The sequence below is a fragment of the Eublepharis macularius genome, chromosome 3 (genome assembly GCF_028583425.1).
Source record: "Eublepharis macularius isolate TG4126 chromosome 3, MPM_Emac_v1.0, whole genome shotgun sequence".
Taxonomy (NCBI): domain Eukaryota; kingdom Metazoa; phylum Chordata; class Lepidosauria; order Squamata; family Eublepharidae; genus Eublepharis; species Eublepharis macularius.
In genome coordinates this window covers 167,692,841-167,708,206 of record NC_072792.1, presented here as the reverse complement: position 1 = coordinate 167,708,206, position 15,366 = coordinate 167,692,841, and the positions used below count along the sequence as shown (strand labels likewise).

General features: G+C 42.4%; 1 protein-coding gene across 1 annotated transcript in view; it reads left to right on the top strand.

Annotated features, from left to right (window-relative positions):
* The window catches only part of PIWIL4 (piwi like RNA-mediated gene silencing 4), a 43,508-nt gene extending 28,142 nt beyond the window's left edge, over nucleotides 1-15,366 (top strand). The window contains exons 12-20 of the mRNA XM_054974463.1: nucleotides 1,530-1,714; nucleotides 2,498-2,570; nucleotides 4,208-4,408; nucleotides 8,432-8,535; nucleotides 9,644-9,720; nucleotides 12,461-12,614; nucleotides 13,476-13,601; nucleotides 13,780-13,927; nucleotides 15,250-15,366. Of these exons, the coding sequence (XP_054830438.1) occupies nucleotides 1,530-1,714; nucleotides 2,498-2,570; nucleotides 4,208-4,408; nucleotides 8,432-8,535; nucleotides 9,644-9,720; nucleotides 12,461-12,614; nucleotides 13,476-13,601; nucleotides 13,780-13,927; nucleotides 15,250-15,366 (1,185 nt within the window). The remainder of the gene's footprint in view (nucleotides 1-1,529; nucleotides 1,715-2,497; nucleotides 2,571-4,207; nucleotides 4,409-8,431; nucleotides 8,536-9,643; nucleotides 9,721-12,460; nucleotides 12,615-13,475; nucleotides 13,602-13,779; nucleotides 13,928-15,249) is intronic.

Sequence of the window (15,366 nt, the reverse complement as noted above, 5' to 3'; positions counted from 1 at the left end):
CTCAGACAACCACACCACCACCAAAGCACAAAAAACTGTCCAAGGCAAGAAAACCCCGTAATGTGTTAAGAGCAGGGCTTTTTTTCAGGGGGAACGCGGGGGAATGGAGTTCCGGAACCTCTTGAAAATGGTCACATGGCTGGTGGCCCCGCCCCCTGATCTCCAGACAGAGGGGAGTTGAGATTGCCCTCCGCGTCAACTCCCCTTTGTCTGGAGATCAGGGGGCGGGGCCACCAGCCATGTGACCATTTTCTCTGAGGGCAACCCACTGAGTTCCACCACCTCTTTTCCCAGAAAAAAAGCCCTGGTTAAGAGGGTTATGAAGAAGACAGTACAATAAACTGAGCCCAGCTAGTCATCTTGGGCAGTACATTTCCAGAGAGGTGGTGGTGCCACCACAGATAAAGCCTTGCTCCAGAGTAAACATAAAGGCTTGGGAAGCAAGACATCCTCTGGATATGTTTGGGAGCCATGGGGGGTGGGGGTTGTATTGAGATTAAGCAGGCCCTGGAAGTCCTAAACCATTCTGGACTTTAAAGGCCAAAACCAGCATCTTGAATCATGCCTGAAATTTTAATTGACAACTGGTGCGGCCTGTTCCGTGCTGACATAATACAGTCTTTACCTCAAAGAAAGACAAACTTGAATGTAAAACAGCTTCTAATTTCTGTACTTAACTGTAATGTGTAGGCAAGTTTAAGACAGACTCCTTATTTTCTTGATGGCACACAGAGAACCCTAGTCTTCCTTTTAGGAAAGATATATTCTCAGTGGATTATCATTTTATGTGAGCATTCAAGAGAAATCATGTTCAACCAGGCTAGCTTTTTAATGTTTCCTATAGAGCTATTCCAAATATTCTCCAGTTTTGACATTTGCCACAAAGTTAGCACATTGGATGCTAACAAACAAACAAAATTACCAGATATATACCTCAGCAAGTATTCTTGTTGTTTTGGTGCTCTCCTAAATCCTTTTGTTCTCTTGACTTCTTCTACTTCTCTGTGCCATTTTCTTCCTGTTCCCTCTGGCCTTGTTCACACAGCCATTTAATCTGGTAGTTCTCTTCATATGCCTCTCTGGCATTGTCATGTCAGATAAAGCATTATGACAGCATTAAAAATCACATGGGTCTCTGCAATGAATCAGGTTAAATATTGTTAGCAAAAGAAGGCAAAAAGGAAAATATCACTGTAGATAAACAGCAGTAGTCAAACAACATAAACGTTGCCTCAGCAGATAATTTATCAGTTTAGAGCTCAGTAATATTTATTCTTTTTCTCGATAATATAACTCATTCCATGCCTGGAGGAGGAATTAATCACTTTGGGTGCATTTTCACAATTTGAAAAGGAACAAAAGCCAATTCTTACCCACTGTATTGTTGGTTTGAGTGTGAGTTCTCACACTGAATTTTGAAGACAGTTGATAGAAATGGCATTTAGAGTTCCAGTTACCCAATTGCTCATAAATCTCGCACAATTAAATTACAGCCTGAGTGACATCTCTAATCTCTTTCGTTCTGACAGGTTATGCCCATGAGTGCTGGCGACTGGTTCCGAGATACGCGTAATGCCAAGGTCATGGGAGTGACACCTCTGGAGAACTGGCTTGTGGTGTTCGGCCACAAAAATTCAGAGTTAGCCCATAATCTCGTGAACTGCTTGAGAAGAGTGGGAGGCCCCATGGGCTTTCGCGTTGAATATCCCAAAGTGTGAGACACTGCAGAGCCTTTGCCGTTTTTAAAAACCTTCTGCCACTTCACAGATTTTATGTTTACTAAGTATACACCTGAGAGGCGTTCAGTGGCTATCTAAAAATAAATAAAATTGCAAATGGAACAGACATCATGCAGGAAATATGCATTAAGGGCCAGGTTTGCTGCCTGCCACATGTACATTTAGTGGCATATCTGCGTTTCTATCAATATAGAGAGAGTGAGAATTAAATCAGTAAAGGACTGATCGTGAAGAGCCAGTAGCTTGGGTTCAGTTTCTTGATTGCACTAGAAAACTCAGTGATTGACAGGTGTGTCTGAATTCATCTTCCATTTTTATAGTGAATTTATTCAGCAAGTAATATTATCAGTGTTGATTGCCAACATCTCCAGCTTTGCGCTTTGCTCTGGTGTCCAAATGAATGGCTTTAAATAGGGATTAGATTAATTTGAGATCCATCATTAGCTGCTCGGCACAATGATTGAAGGGAATCTCTGCATTTGGAGGCAATAAACCCCTCGATACCAGTGTTGGACAGCTCTCCTTCCTACCCCTTGTCCCCAGAATCTGAATCTTACCAGCACTGTAACATAATCCTGTATATGAACCCCCGAAGGAATGTTAAGTGTGGCCAGAATGCTTGCATTTGATGTTGTCCTCCAAGTCTCCCTGGGATCCAGCGGTGCACTGCGTTCACTGCAGTGATGTGCCACAAACTGCCGCTGACAGTGTCGATATCTTGTTCTCTAACATTTTGCAGTTTCTTTTTTTGTCCTTAGCTTGCAAGTACAAGAAAACCCTGTGGCACTTGTGCGAGCCTTGCGCCAGCACGTAAATCCAGAGATGCAGCTGGTACGTACAGAGACTTCATGAGCATTACCTTTCAGATATGCTTTGTTGGGAGGCATGTTCCCAGCTGATACTCAAGAGTGTAGGGAGGTAACGTTGAAAGTCAGTCTTTCCTTTGGATGGCAGTTCATGTGGAAATTTTTGAGCTGTCTCAACTGATTTTCTGCGTTTCTTTATTGGCCATTATAAGGCACTGGCAGCTTTCGAGGGCAGACTTTATGGGATCATATCTCTGCTGAGCTCCCTGCCCTCTCCTGGCATTTCCCCCAAATCTCCAGGGATTTCCTAAACTGGAGTTGGCAATCCTACTAAAGCAGACTTCAGTCAATCAGGCTACCTTGCAGCGGGTGGGGGTATGGGATGGTCAGGCAGGCTGGTACAGATCATGTGCCTGGTGGCCTCCCTCAGCAACAACATTCCCAGACTGAAGGCCTCCAAGTCTTTATAGAGGCACTCAGCTGGTCCACTAGTATCACCTGACTTTCCGGTACTGGAGAATTGTGGGCATCTCTCAGCCACTCTGGTTGAATAGCCTGTAATTTGCTTTTTTGGCAGCCCGGGAGAACCAGGGTCTGATCCACAGCCACTCAGCATGTGGTAATCTCTTATGTCAATAAAAGCTAAAAATGAAAACATCCGTTTTGTTTGCTCCAACTGCTGTGTCAAATACAACATTCTGTCTTTGGTTTCAGAAATTCCCCCCTTCCTAACCAAGGGGAAACCTGCCTCCTCTCTTTTGTGGCTTAGAGGATGCTGTATAACCTATAATGACATGATTTCGGCCCTTTTAATATGCAATATTGTACAGCATTAGCCTGGTCTAAGCTATTTTTTTTTTTTGCATAAGTATGTAGCCCAGACAGGAATGAAAAGTATTTCAGTTAGTTTTACGATGGTTACACTTTTAGAGCTTTCCCCAAAGAATTCTGGGAATTGCAGTTGGTTGCAGGAAAACCCCACCCCCCTGTAGAAAATTGCAGGTTCCAGAGTTCTCAGTGGAGAAAGAGCAGCTTAAAGCTGTATACAGACATTCTGAACAAATACACTGGAGCTGCTTTGTGATGATCGTGAACCTGGGTTATTGTAGGGCTCTCACCCTGCCCCACCCCCTGCACGTGTCACATGATCAAAGACTTCCTGCTCTCAGAAGTCTTTGGACTAATTCAGATTTGTTGTGATGTGTTAGTATGGTTGCTTGGACAAACTTGAACTCATTTCTGTCCTGGAAACTGAGATTGTAAACTGAGATGTGATTAGGACTTCTGTTAACTGGGAAAGAAGCAGATTTGTTCAGCCCCCTTGCATTGGGACTTCATAACCCCATGTTGGGACATTAGATTGAAGTCTTCCAGAAGTGAGAAATCTTTACTTGCATATACATTCTATAGATGACCTGCATAGTTAATAAACTGCTCCGTAAAGCACAGCCCACCAGCCATGTATATTGTGGTCTCCAGATGCTTGACAGCCCCTCCTCGCTGATCTTGCAATCCTGGGCAAGCAGCAAAGAGATTTATTGAGCCCCTAATGGGTCCCTATCCATGGTGGATGAGCTCCCGTCATGCATCATATGTACTCCTGCTCTACAGTGAGTAAACCCCGGCAACTGGATATACTTTAGTTATTTGCTCTTTTCTTAGGTGCTTTGCATACTTCCATCGAATCAGAAGGAGTGCTATGATTCTATTAAGAAGTACTTGATCCTTGAGCATCCTGTACCCAGCCAGTGCGTTCTTGCTCGTACCCTAAGCAGGCAGGGCATGTTGATGAGTGTGGCTACAAAAATTGCAATGCAGATCATCTGTAAGCTTGGCGGGGAGCTCTGGGCAGTTGATATACCAGTAAGTAATATTGATGACTTTCCCCTTCCCTTCCAAAGCTGTCCCACTTACAAAATACTGGGGGGATATCTACACGTACCAGAAAGACTGAAACTGGAATCCTAAGCATGCTTACTAGGGAGCAGGCGCCATTGATCTCATGGGACTTACTTATGAGTAGACATGCTTAGGGTTGTACAGTTAAGCTGGTTTGATATTTTCTCTTCTCAGTGATCCCTAGGAACTGTAGTTTTGAAGAGTGTGACCTTAACCTGCTCTCTTGAGGTTTTCTCTTGCACAGGATTTTACAAGCGTTAATTAAAATTTCTGATTGTGGAATTTACCCCAGTGATGTTATGAAGTTTTCTACTCCAAGGTCAGGATAGCCCTTGGACAGAGTGTTTAGGATTGTTCCATAGGTACACAACAATGACACCTCTGGGTACACAACTGCTGTGCATGGGATTATCCGAGCCAGAGCTATTAAACAAGTGATGTTACTGGTGATTGTAGAAATGTGGCCGATACGATTGAGCTTGTGAAACAAAATCTATACAGACCATTTTTTGACTCCCAAGCATTTCTCCCTTGCTCTAGTTATTTTGTAGTCCGACTCCTTTCTTTCGACCCCCTTCCTCCCACCTTCTTACTGGGATTTAAGAGCTCAGGGATCTCCATTCCTATTTATGTTTGATGAAAGGAGCTTTGAATCTCAAAAGCTCATAGCCTGGACATTTTGTTGGTCTTTAAGGTGCTCCTGAACTCAAATACTTGTTCTTCTATTGCAGACCAACACGGTTACTCACTTGAAACTAATTTAATACTGGTTAGGATAAGTGTAGAATTTAGGGTTTAGAGGATTACGTATTTTCACCTTTTCTTTATATCCTTACTCAGCCCAATGCTGTACATACCATGTGCGTGCTTTTAATTCATTTATTCAGTTTTCTTTTAGTTTGAATGCCCAAAGCCTGATCTCTGGTATCACTTTCCAAAGAGTGGTAAAAGAGAGGTGCAGCAGTTGAGCTTGCCATCCCTAATTTACAAAAGTGCTAGTTAGTAGGAGTGAAGCAGGAGATGCAACAGTGAGGCAGAGCCTTTAAAACAACGTTGCAAATGGAAGAGTGCTAGATGTACACATTCATCTAGCAGGAGATAACCTTTCAGATTTTTTGATGGCGCTGGTTCCTACCCAGAAAGAAGTTGGTACCCTCAGCAATAAAAAAGAAAGGGATGGAATCAGTGGGTGAAGACCTGAGGACAGCCATTGTTCTGAGCTCCCAGAACCCGAGGGATATTGCAATACTGTTACTACACACTGTCCTTCCTGCTTCTTCCATCAACAAAGCTCCTCTTACGGAAAAGTATAAAAGGAGATGGCTTTGCTTTCTTTTCCTTGTTCATATAGTCCCTGCTTTGAGGCAGGTAAAGCAAGGAAGATCCACTATCCTTGTGTGGGTGGATTTCCAGATATCAACCAATAGGTTTAAGAGGCTCCCTGTGCCATTGTTTCTTGGATGATAATTTGTCAGTAAGCTTTTATTGCAGTATGGGGAGCTGCCTTAATGTATAGACAGCTGAGGTATCAAAATGAATTTTAAAGGTTTTTTTTTCTATTGCAAGAAAAACGAAGGACTTCTCTAATGAAATTCTCTTTGGAAAAATACAATTCCTAGGTTTCCTGGGAGAATCCACGACAAATACAAATTTGAGTAGAGATGTAGCAGTTCTGCATTGGGTCCAACCAACTGTCATTGAACCATAGAAGCAGAATTCTGTTGTCTGCTTACCAATAAGTAGGATTCAAGGGGTAGGATGTGAGGGCAATCTGGCTGTGACATCTGTCACCCCATTGATCACCGGGGTTGATTTGGCTGATCTGGCTGGCTAGGTGGGTGTCCCCTTCCTCCCTCACCGCTCCATGTGCATCCCTCCCGAAGCGGCGCGCTCGGTGGAAGAGGACGACCATCCCAGATAGAAGGAGTGTACCGTTCTTTGGTCCAAGATTCAAGGGGTAGTGGTGTGGTTTTAGAATTTAGAAAGCAGAGCCCTTTGGGGGATGATAGAATGGGGGGAGCCAGTCAGCTATTCCTTGTGATTGATGGCACTTTTGGATTCTGAGAACATGGTGCTAGCATAAAATGGCTTCCAAGGGGAGGGGATAGTTTTCACAAAATGGCTGCTGGAGGTGCCGGGAAAACATTGGAAAGTTCCATGCCTGGACATAAGACTGCATTTATTTTTTTGGATGCTGAAAAACTATTTGACAACCTTTCTTGGACTTCCTTAAAAAAGTAGTACAGAACTTAAATTGTGGCTCAAAATTTGAGAATTGGATACAAGGAATTTATACAAAGCAAAAGGCTAAGATTTTAATCGATGGGGTATTAACAGAAGAATTACAAATCAAAAAGGGCAGCAGACAAGGCTGCCCGTTGTCACCACAAATTCATTTTAGCGATGGAAATTTTTGCTTCAAGGTTAAGATAAGACTCTGAAATTAAGGGCTTGAAAATGGATAATGAAGAATTTAAACTGAAATGTTATGCAGATGATGTTTTGACAATTTTGAATCCACATGAGACACTACATATTGCAAGTTTTGGGAATTTTTCAGGATTTAAAGTTAATAGATAAAAAACTAAAATAATCCCAAAGTTTTTAACACAGGCAAGGACCAGGAAAAAAATGAGGAAGTGCCAGGATGTGGAATAGCAGCAAATCCAGTGAAATAAAAAGAAGCATTATTTAAAGACAATTATGAAGTACTATGGAAGAGGATTTAAAAAGATCTTGAAAGGTGGTCAAAGTTAAAACTGTCTTGGTTAGGAAGAATTTCTGCAATCAAAATGAGTATTTTACCAAAAATTAATTTTCTATTTCAAATGTTACCAATCAGTATAAAAGATAAGACACTCCAAAGCAGGCAAAGACGGATAAACCAATTTATTTGGAACGGCAAAAAAACGACAGTAAGATTTAAGGTACTACAAGATGAAAAAAGAAGAGGAGGACTGGCAGTGCCAAACATCAGCAGCCATCTTGGTTTGGATTATAGATTGGATTTGAAACCCAAAGGACAGATTAATACAATTAGAAGCGGCTGATTTATCTGAAGGGTTGCATAATTACCTTCGGGTGAAGAGAAGAGCAAGGATACAACACAACACAAAAGTCATGAGAAGAGACAGCTTGATTCAAATCTGGGATTCGGTAAGAATGAGGATAAGCCCTCCAATATCACCAATACTGTCATGAATTGATGCTTTTTGTGATAAGAAGCAGAGAAAAGTTAATGACTTTATGACTTACCAAGATATGATAAATTCTCAAGGAAAGATAAAATTATGGCAAGAAATTTGCAGTGAAGGAAAGAAAATACAATGGCTGATATATCTCCAGGCGGTCTCCAGATGAAAGGAAGCTCTTAAAGATTAGAGGCCAACTGAGGGATCTTGCTGATTTTGAGAAGATAATCATGCAGAAAAAGAATCATATTCTGGGCCAAATTTACAAACGTCTACTTCAATATGATACAGAAACAGAACAAGTTAAAACTTGTATGCTAAAATGGATGCAAAATTTTGGAGAAGAAATAACATTTCAACAGTGGAAAAATTTATGGATCAGGGGCATACAATTTATGGCAAGCCAAACACTCAGAGAAAATTGGTACAAGATGTTTTTTAGATGGTACATTACACCAAAAGATGCTGAAAAAATGGATAAGAAATATATAGGGTCATGCTGGAAGTGTAAGGAAGCAGACGGTTCTTTCTTTCACATGTGGTGGACATGTGAAAAAAGTAAAAAAATTGGAAAGATATACACGCTGAGATTCAGAAGATCTTAAATAATAATTTTGCCATGAAACCCCAGACCATGTTGTTGAGAATATTACCAGATAACATTGACAGAACATTACATGAATTATTTTGGTATTTGCTGATGGCGGCCGTTACACGTACAACATCAAGCATGCCGCCCCAGCTCCAGAGAGATCCTTGTCTGTATGCAATCTCAGTTTGTTACTTTGCTTCACAGCTGAAGTCCCTCATGGTCGTCGGGATTGATATCAACAAAGATGCAGTCAATAAAGGAAGTTCAGTTGTTGGATTTGTGGCTAGCACTAATTTCACGCTTACTAGGTAAGAGTCTTCATTCATAAAGCCGCCATTTTCAGAAGGCATTTGCTTGTAACCTCTGTTGTACACAAAGGTGTGGTCCCACATTTTGGGTTGCCTCATCCATCAATTGGCACTCCTTTCAATTCTTTATTGCTATTCGGCCGAAGCCATAAGCCATACAAACACCAACAAAATATAGACTGTACACTTGAACATACCCAATTCACAAGACACAGCTCAACATTATCACTTTAAGGCACTCCTTTCAGTGTGTAAGTGGGGTTGGATCTATAAATTCAGAGGTATGTTGATGTTCTGAGATAGGGTTTCCCTGACCCAGATGGCCCAGGGGAGCCTGATTTTGTTAGATCACAGAAGCTGAACAATAATTAGCACTTAGATGGGAGAGCATGAATGAAGTCCAGGGTTGCTACACAGAGGCAGGCAATGGCAAAGCACCTGTTCATCTCTTGACTTGAAAACGTCACGAAGGGTCGCCATAAGTCAGCCATGACTTGACCATGCTTTCCACCAAGATATGGTTGTAAGGCACACGATGCAGCAAGCTTGCCGAAGCTGAGCTGGTTAGGTTCTGGTCAGTGACCACCAGGGAAATTAATGAACATTACCTTGTGTTCCATCAAAGAACAATAGAACATAAATGTAACTATCTATTTGTGACTGAACAAGGCAAAGATTATTAAAAAGGTCAGTCACCGGCATCCTTGCTTTGCCTTGCTCTTTGGTGGTGTCTTCAGATGACTATAAGAACATATGCAAGATCAGCAATGGAGGCCCTTTTTTTTTTTTTTTAGACCATTGAGTATCTTAAGCATGCACTCTTGTGCTTGGATCCTGTGAAGCCTGATCAGAACTGTGTTGTATAATCAGTGACGTTTCCACCTCCCCCTCACTGCAGTTTTCGCTGACCCCCAATACTGTGGTGCCATAGGTCGGTGGGTTTCTAGGAATACCATGGAATTTGGGGGGTACTGCAGTGAGAGGATGGAAGTGGCAAAAGTTGTCCTTCCCCTCTTCTGCAAGTAGAAGTGCCTGCACGATAGAGTTTAGGCTCCGAGCCTTAAAACAGTGTAATCTGGAAACTAACTTCTTTTCCTTTAATGCCCAGGTGGTTCTCTCACTGCATGCTGCAGAAGCATAACTCAAGCGTGAACGTAGCGGATTGTTTGAAAATTGGCATGAAAGGTAGAGATAACATTATAAATTAGTGCAAGATGCTTTGATGGTGAGGATTTTATTCTGGGCTCTTTCTCCCAATGGCAGCCATCCTTTTTTGGCAGGACAAAAGTCTGTGATGCTAATGGAGGGGAGATTTACAGGGGAGGAGGAATGCTTAACTCTACCTGTGTATGCTGATTCTCCCTGCTATCCTCTTTCCCTAGACCGTTTTCCTCCAGATTTGGAAACCAGAAGAAACGTAGCTGCAAAGAAGAATGGGGCAGGGGGAGGCATTTGCAGGGAGGATCTTTGTTTGTGATATGGCATTTCCCCTCTTCTAATTCTCACTTAGGGCCTAGCTAAACAATACAAGTGACACTTCGTCTGGGAATTCTCCGACTTGACTCACAGTCGCTCGTACGTGGGGGTTGAGCAAAGTTTGAGTCCAGTAGGACCTTGAAGACCCAAGATTTTCCAGGGTATAAGCTTTTGAGTCAAGCTGTCTTCTGACAAAGGGAGCTTTAACTCTCAAAAGCATATCTTGTTGGTCTTCAAGGTGCTACTGGACTCAAACCATGTTCATCTACTGCAGACCGACACGACTACCCACCTGAAATCCATGTACATGGAGGACTCACCTTAGAAAATGCTCAGTGCAGCTTCAAGTGCTGCAAGGGGAGAATGGGGTTCAGGGTTCCTCGCACGTAGTTTTCTGAGTCATATGATCACAGGGCCATGCTGGGCCCTTACGATCTGCTGCCCCCCGCATTTATGTGAACTGGCTGTGTGTTCATGAAAGGTGTGTTTGGCAATGTAATGTGTTAACTTCCATATGAGATAGCATCACTAGAGCCTACAGCAGTATATATGCAGTCTGCCCTGCCGTGTTTTTTGGCACGCCACAGTCCTTTGCTGTCCGTGCCACTCCAGAGCCACACAATGGAACCTTACAGTATAGTATTTCTAAAAAAGACCTCAAAAGTGTGATTGCTTGATGCATCTGATACTGGTAACAGCTTTAGAATGCCTTTCTTGGCTTCTCAGGACTTCTCTGCTAGGGCCTTGCATTACAAGCTTCCCCAAGGACGTAAGTGAAACAATGTTTTAACAATCTTAAGTATCACTTCAACCAAGGGTGCTCAGGTTAAAGTAACAAAGCCTGAAACATCTGCCTAAAGTCGAAACAGAGATCACTTACCCACAGGTAGTTTGCCCCATTTTGTGTGCTTTTGGCAAAATGATGCCGCTGTGCACCTCCCCATTTTTTGTGTGATCTTTCCCAAACCTGTTTTGCTTCTGTGTTTTGGGAAAGATCACTACAAAGCCAAGGTGGCTGCAGTGTGAGTGGCAAAGTCCAGTTTTCTCTGGCCCTGCCTCCACTGGCACCATTTTCCCTGTGCTGGTCCCCCATGGTGGCAATCCCCTGCCCTTGGAGGATTTTTTTTTTTGTTTAAATCAGCAATTCATGTATCGTTACAGCCTCAAACATTATAACAGTATGGTTGTTGTGGATTTTCCAGGCTGTATAGCTGTGGTCTTGGCATTGTAGTTCCTGACGTTTTGCCAGCAGCTGTGGCTGGCATCTTCAGAGGTGTAGCACCAAAAGACAGAGACACCAAAAGACCATGACATTGAGAGATCTCTGTCTTTTGGTGCTACACCTCTGAAGATGCCAGCCACAGCTGCTGGCGAAACGTCAGGAACTACAATGCCAAGACCATGGCAATACAGCCCGGAAAACCCACAACAACCATTGTTCTCCGGCCGTGAAAGCCTTCGACAATATATTATAACAGGTTCCCAGAACGCCTTGGTTTCTTTCTTGAAAAAACGTAAATCTGTAGCCCTTTCACTGCAGGAAAGATCTGTGGAAGCTCCATTGCCACTGCGTTGTATCAGCAACTGCAGCAACAATGGGGAAAATACACAGACCCACAGCTGGTAGGATATATTTGAGATGAGTCATAAGTTGTAGAGGACTGGTGCTCTCGTCTGTTGCATCTGGCCATCTTGGTTGAACATTAAAAAACTGCCATATTGAGTCAGTTCTAATTCTTTTAACTCGGTATTGTCTGTGCTTGATTGGCAGCAGCTTGCAAGAGCCTCAGGCAGAGAAGGATCTTTCCTAACACCTATTCATTGAGATCCATTAATGGAAGAGAGCCGAGATTTAACCTGGGACATTCTGCATGCAAACAGATACTCTTGTCATTAAGTTGTGGCTTTCAGAATGCTATAGAAGACTGCAGAATGGGTTTTAATAGAGGGCATAGTGTGATGAATGTGTACACCATGGTTAATTCTGAAACCTTGAGTTCCGGGTGGGAAAGAGAGGTACTGTAGGCCCCTAGCTTTACTTAGTATAATGGGAAAATAGTAAAGAGGCCTTTAGCACTTTTAAGATGCATCTGACGAAGAGAACTATGGATCTCGAAAGCTTATGCTGCAGTAAAGTTGGTTAGTCTTCAAGGTGCTACTGGACTCTTTACTATTTTGCTACTACAGACTAACACGGCTAACTCCTCTGGATCTTAGTATAATGGGGAAATTTTTCCCAAGTGGTATTTGCTTGTTTCGAATTGCAGTTAAGCAGCTCTCTCCCATATGGTTGCCAGCAGTCCAGTTTGTTGCTTTCATTTATGTGCGAAAAACACCTTTCAGCAGGGACGGAAGATCCACATGTGATAAAATTATTCCTGCAGTCATCACCCCCATTGGGACCTCTTAAATGACTTCACTCTGCATAATCCCTCTTGGAATTTTGTAGGCGCCCTAAATAAGTGGCAGAATTGTAACGGGCAGTTACCTGCACGCATAATCGTGTACCGCGACGGTGTTGGAGATGGCGACCTAAAGATGGTGGTGGACTATGAAGTCCCACAGATGCTTAGTATCCTTAATGAATGCAGTGGTGATCACAGGTAATAGATTCTGTGATCTGCTGTCTGTTTTCCCAGGCAGACAGATCAGAATGGTGCCAGTGGGGAAGTTGACACCTGCTCCCAGTGTAGATGCAGTGCTGCCCAGTGTTGTAACCATGGTTAACTGATAGAGGACACCCCATAGGCTCACTTGCTTCTTCCCCTTCTACTGTTGCAGGTTAATTCCCCTACCTTCTCATGTTCAAAGCTAAACACGTTTAGCAATTTGTTGGCACCAGTGTTTTCATGAACCATGGATGGCTCGAACCATGTTTTGTAAACTGGTTTTTAACCATGAGGTAAATTGCGTTTTGGAGCTAACCATGGTGAATGAACATATTGGTGCAGACATAAAGAGCTGGTGTTGTGTAACGGTTAGAGTGTTGGGTTAGGATTGGGGCAGGAGGCTCAAATTAATGTCAAATCCCTATTCAGTCTTAAATCTCATTTGGTGACCTTGGGTCTGTTACATTCTCTCTGCCTGACCTGCAGGGTTGTTCTGAGGATAAAATGGAGGGCATAAGAACAATGTTCTGTGCCTTGACCTCAATGAAAGATAGTTGGGATGAAAATGTAGTAGATTAGATAACGCTAAATATAGTTGGCTCCCCAAAAGAAAGTACCATTTGTACAAGGAGGAGCAGTACTATTTCCTAAAGATGGGTAGGAGATTGGGCAGGGTTGCATCTGCAGAACTGCACTTTGTGGTGATGTCACCCTCTTGGAGCCACCATCCATACACCAAATTATATGAAACAGGCATGCTCGTTGGGGCCAAGAATTGCGCTTGCTCATAGTGCTGGTCATGTGATGAAATCTGCAATCGCTTTCCTAGTTTTAATTTTTCCCTCTTTCCCAAAGGCCCAAACTATCTGTGATAGTTGTCAGGAAGAAATGCCTGCTCCGCTTTTTTACTGAGGCCAACAGGAGCCTACAAAATCCTCCAGTTGGGACCATTATTGACACAGAGGCCACTCGGCCCGAATGGTAAGCCTATATTGGAGTAAATGCCAGACCAACGGGAGGCATCAAGAGAGTGAAATCAGGCTTATTAATGGAACTGATACTTATCATAAATATCTATGTTAATAGACTTTATCACTGTTGCTAATAACAATGTGTTCTAACACCTTTACCTGCTACTAATTATAACCTTTCACTTCAGGTATGACTTCTTCTTGATTAGCCAGCTTGCTCGCCAGGGTACTGTTAACCCCACACATTATAACGTGGTGTACGATGACAATGGGTTAAAGCCGGAGCATATGCAACGTCTCACATACAAGATGTGCCACCTGTACTACAACTGGCCTGTAAGTAAAAGAGTTGCATCCAGTCATTGTTAAGTTAATGGACATCTTTGCCCTGCATGATGTTAGGAAAGGAAACTACTCATTGTTCCTACTATAACTAAGGCTGATTCTGCATACGTTGGATAATGCACTTCCAATCCTCTTTATAGGTAATTTGGAACAGATATGTTCGTGTGTGGAACAAAAAATTCACCTCAAATGATTGATAAAGTGCATTGAAAGTGCATTATCCAATGTGTGCGGAATCAGCCTAAGTTTTCCTCATCTATTAGATTGGGCCTGTACAGTTTATGACACTAATCCAATCAAAGCATATAAGCAACCATATATAGGACTGGTGTTCTAAATCTTGAGCTAAATTTCCAGTGTGACATTTTATTTATGATTTATTTACAATATTTGTATCCGACTTCTTTGCCCAATCAGGACCACCCAGGCAGCTAACAATTAGAATGAACATAATAAAAATATTTCAGAAAAATAGTTTCAGGTTGGCAGTAGTTTCAGGTGGGCATTTTCTCGCGCGAGTTTTGTGCGACGTCGCACAAAACTCGCACGAGAAAACGTGATATTTCGCGTTTTCCCCGGCACGATCCACAATGTTACGGCATGGAGCGGCTTCAGGTAAGCCATCTGGAAACGGCCAGTGACATCTCGTCTGTTAGAGGCCCACAATTACGAGCAATGGCTTTGTGACATTGTCTGAGGGGGCCTTAGCATTATGATGCTTTAGAAAAAATGAGAGGGTGGAAAGGACCGGAAGGGAGACAGCACTGATCACTGTGTATTGTTATCTTTTCTTTTTAGCTAAACTCTGATTTATGGATTTTGTTGGTGATTTGCTTGTTCTGATGTTGTGTTACTCTGTTTTATTGTTCCGATTGCATTTTTAAAATTGTTCATATGCTGCCTCAAGAACTCTGAGAGCTCATTGGCAGTGCAGACATAAATAATGTCCCATTTTCAGATTTGTCTGCTAATCAGTTTGTCCTAGGTTATGTTTATGCTGATTTCTGGGATTCTGTCTGCTGTAAAAGTAACAACTCTTTCATAGTAATCCCATAAAAGATTTTAAAAATACCTGAATAAAAGAATTCAGAAGAACTGCATTTCCATTACCTTGCAAAATCTGCAATTTTGCAAGAAATGGCTATTTCTTGGTTACATTTTATTAATCCAAAAGTAAATAATTTGTGCTGGATTATTGGTGGTTGAAGAATAAACAGTTTATCATTTCATATGTTTTGAGAATGTTGGAAGATGCTTACAGTAGACATTCCTGGCTGAGCCTGGCTGATCTCCTTCTCCTTTTTCAATGCCAGGGCCTAATCCGAGTGCCAGCTCCTTGCCAGTATGCCAACAAACTGACTTTCCTGGTAGGTCAGAGCATCCACCAAGAGCCAAGCCTGGAGCTAGCCAACAAGCTTTTCTATTTGTGA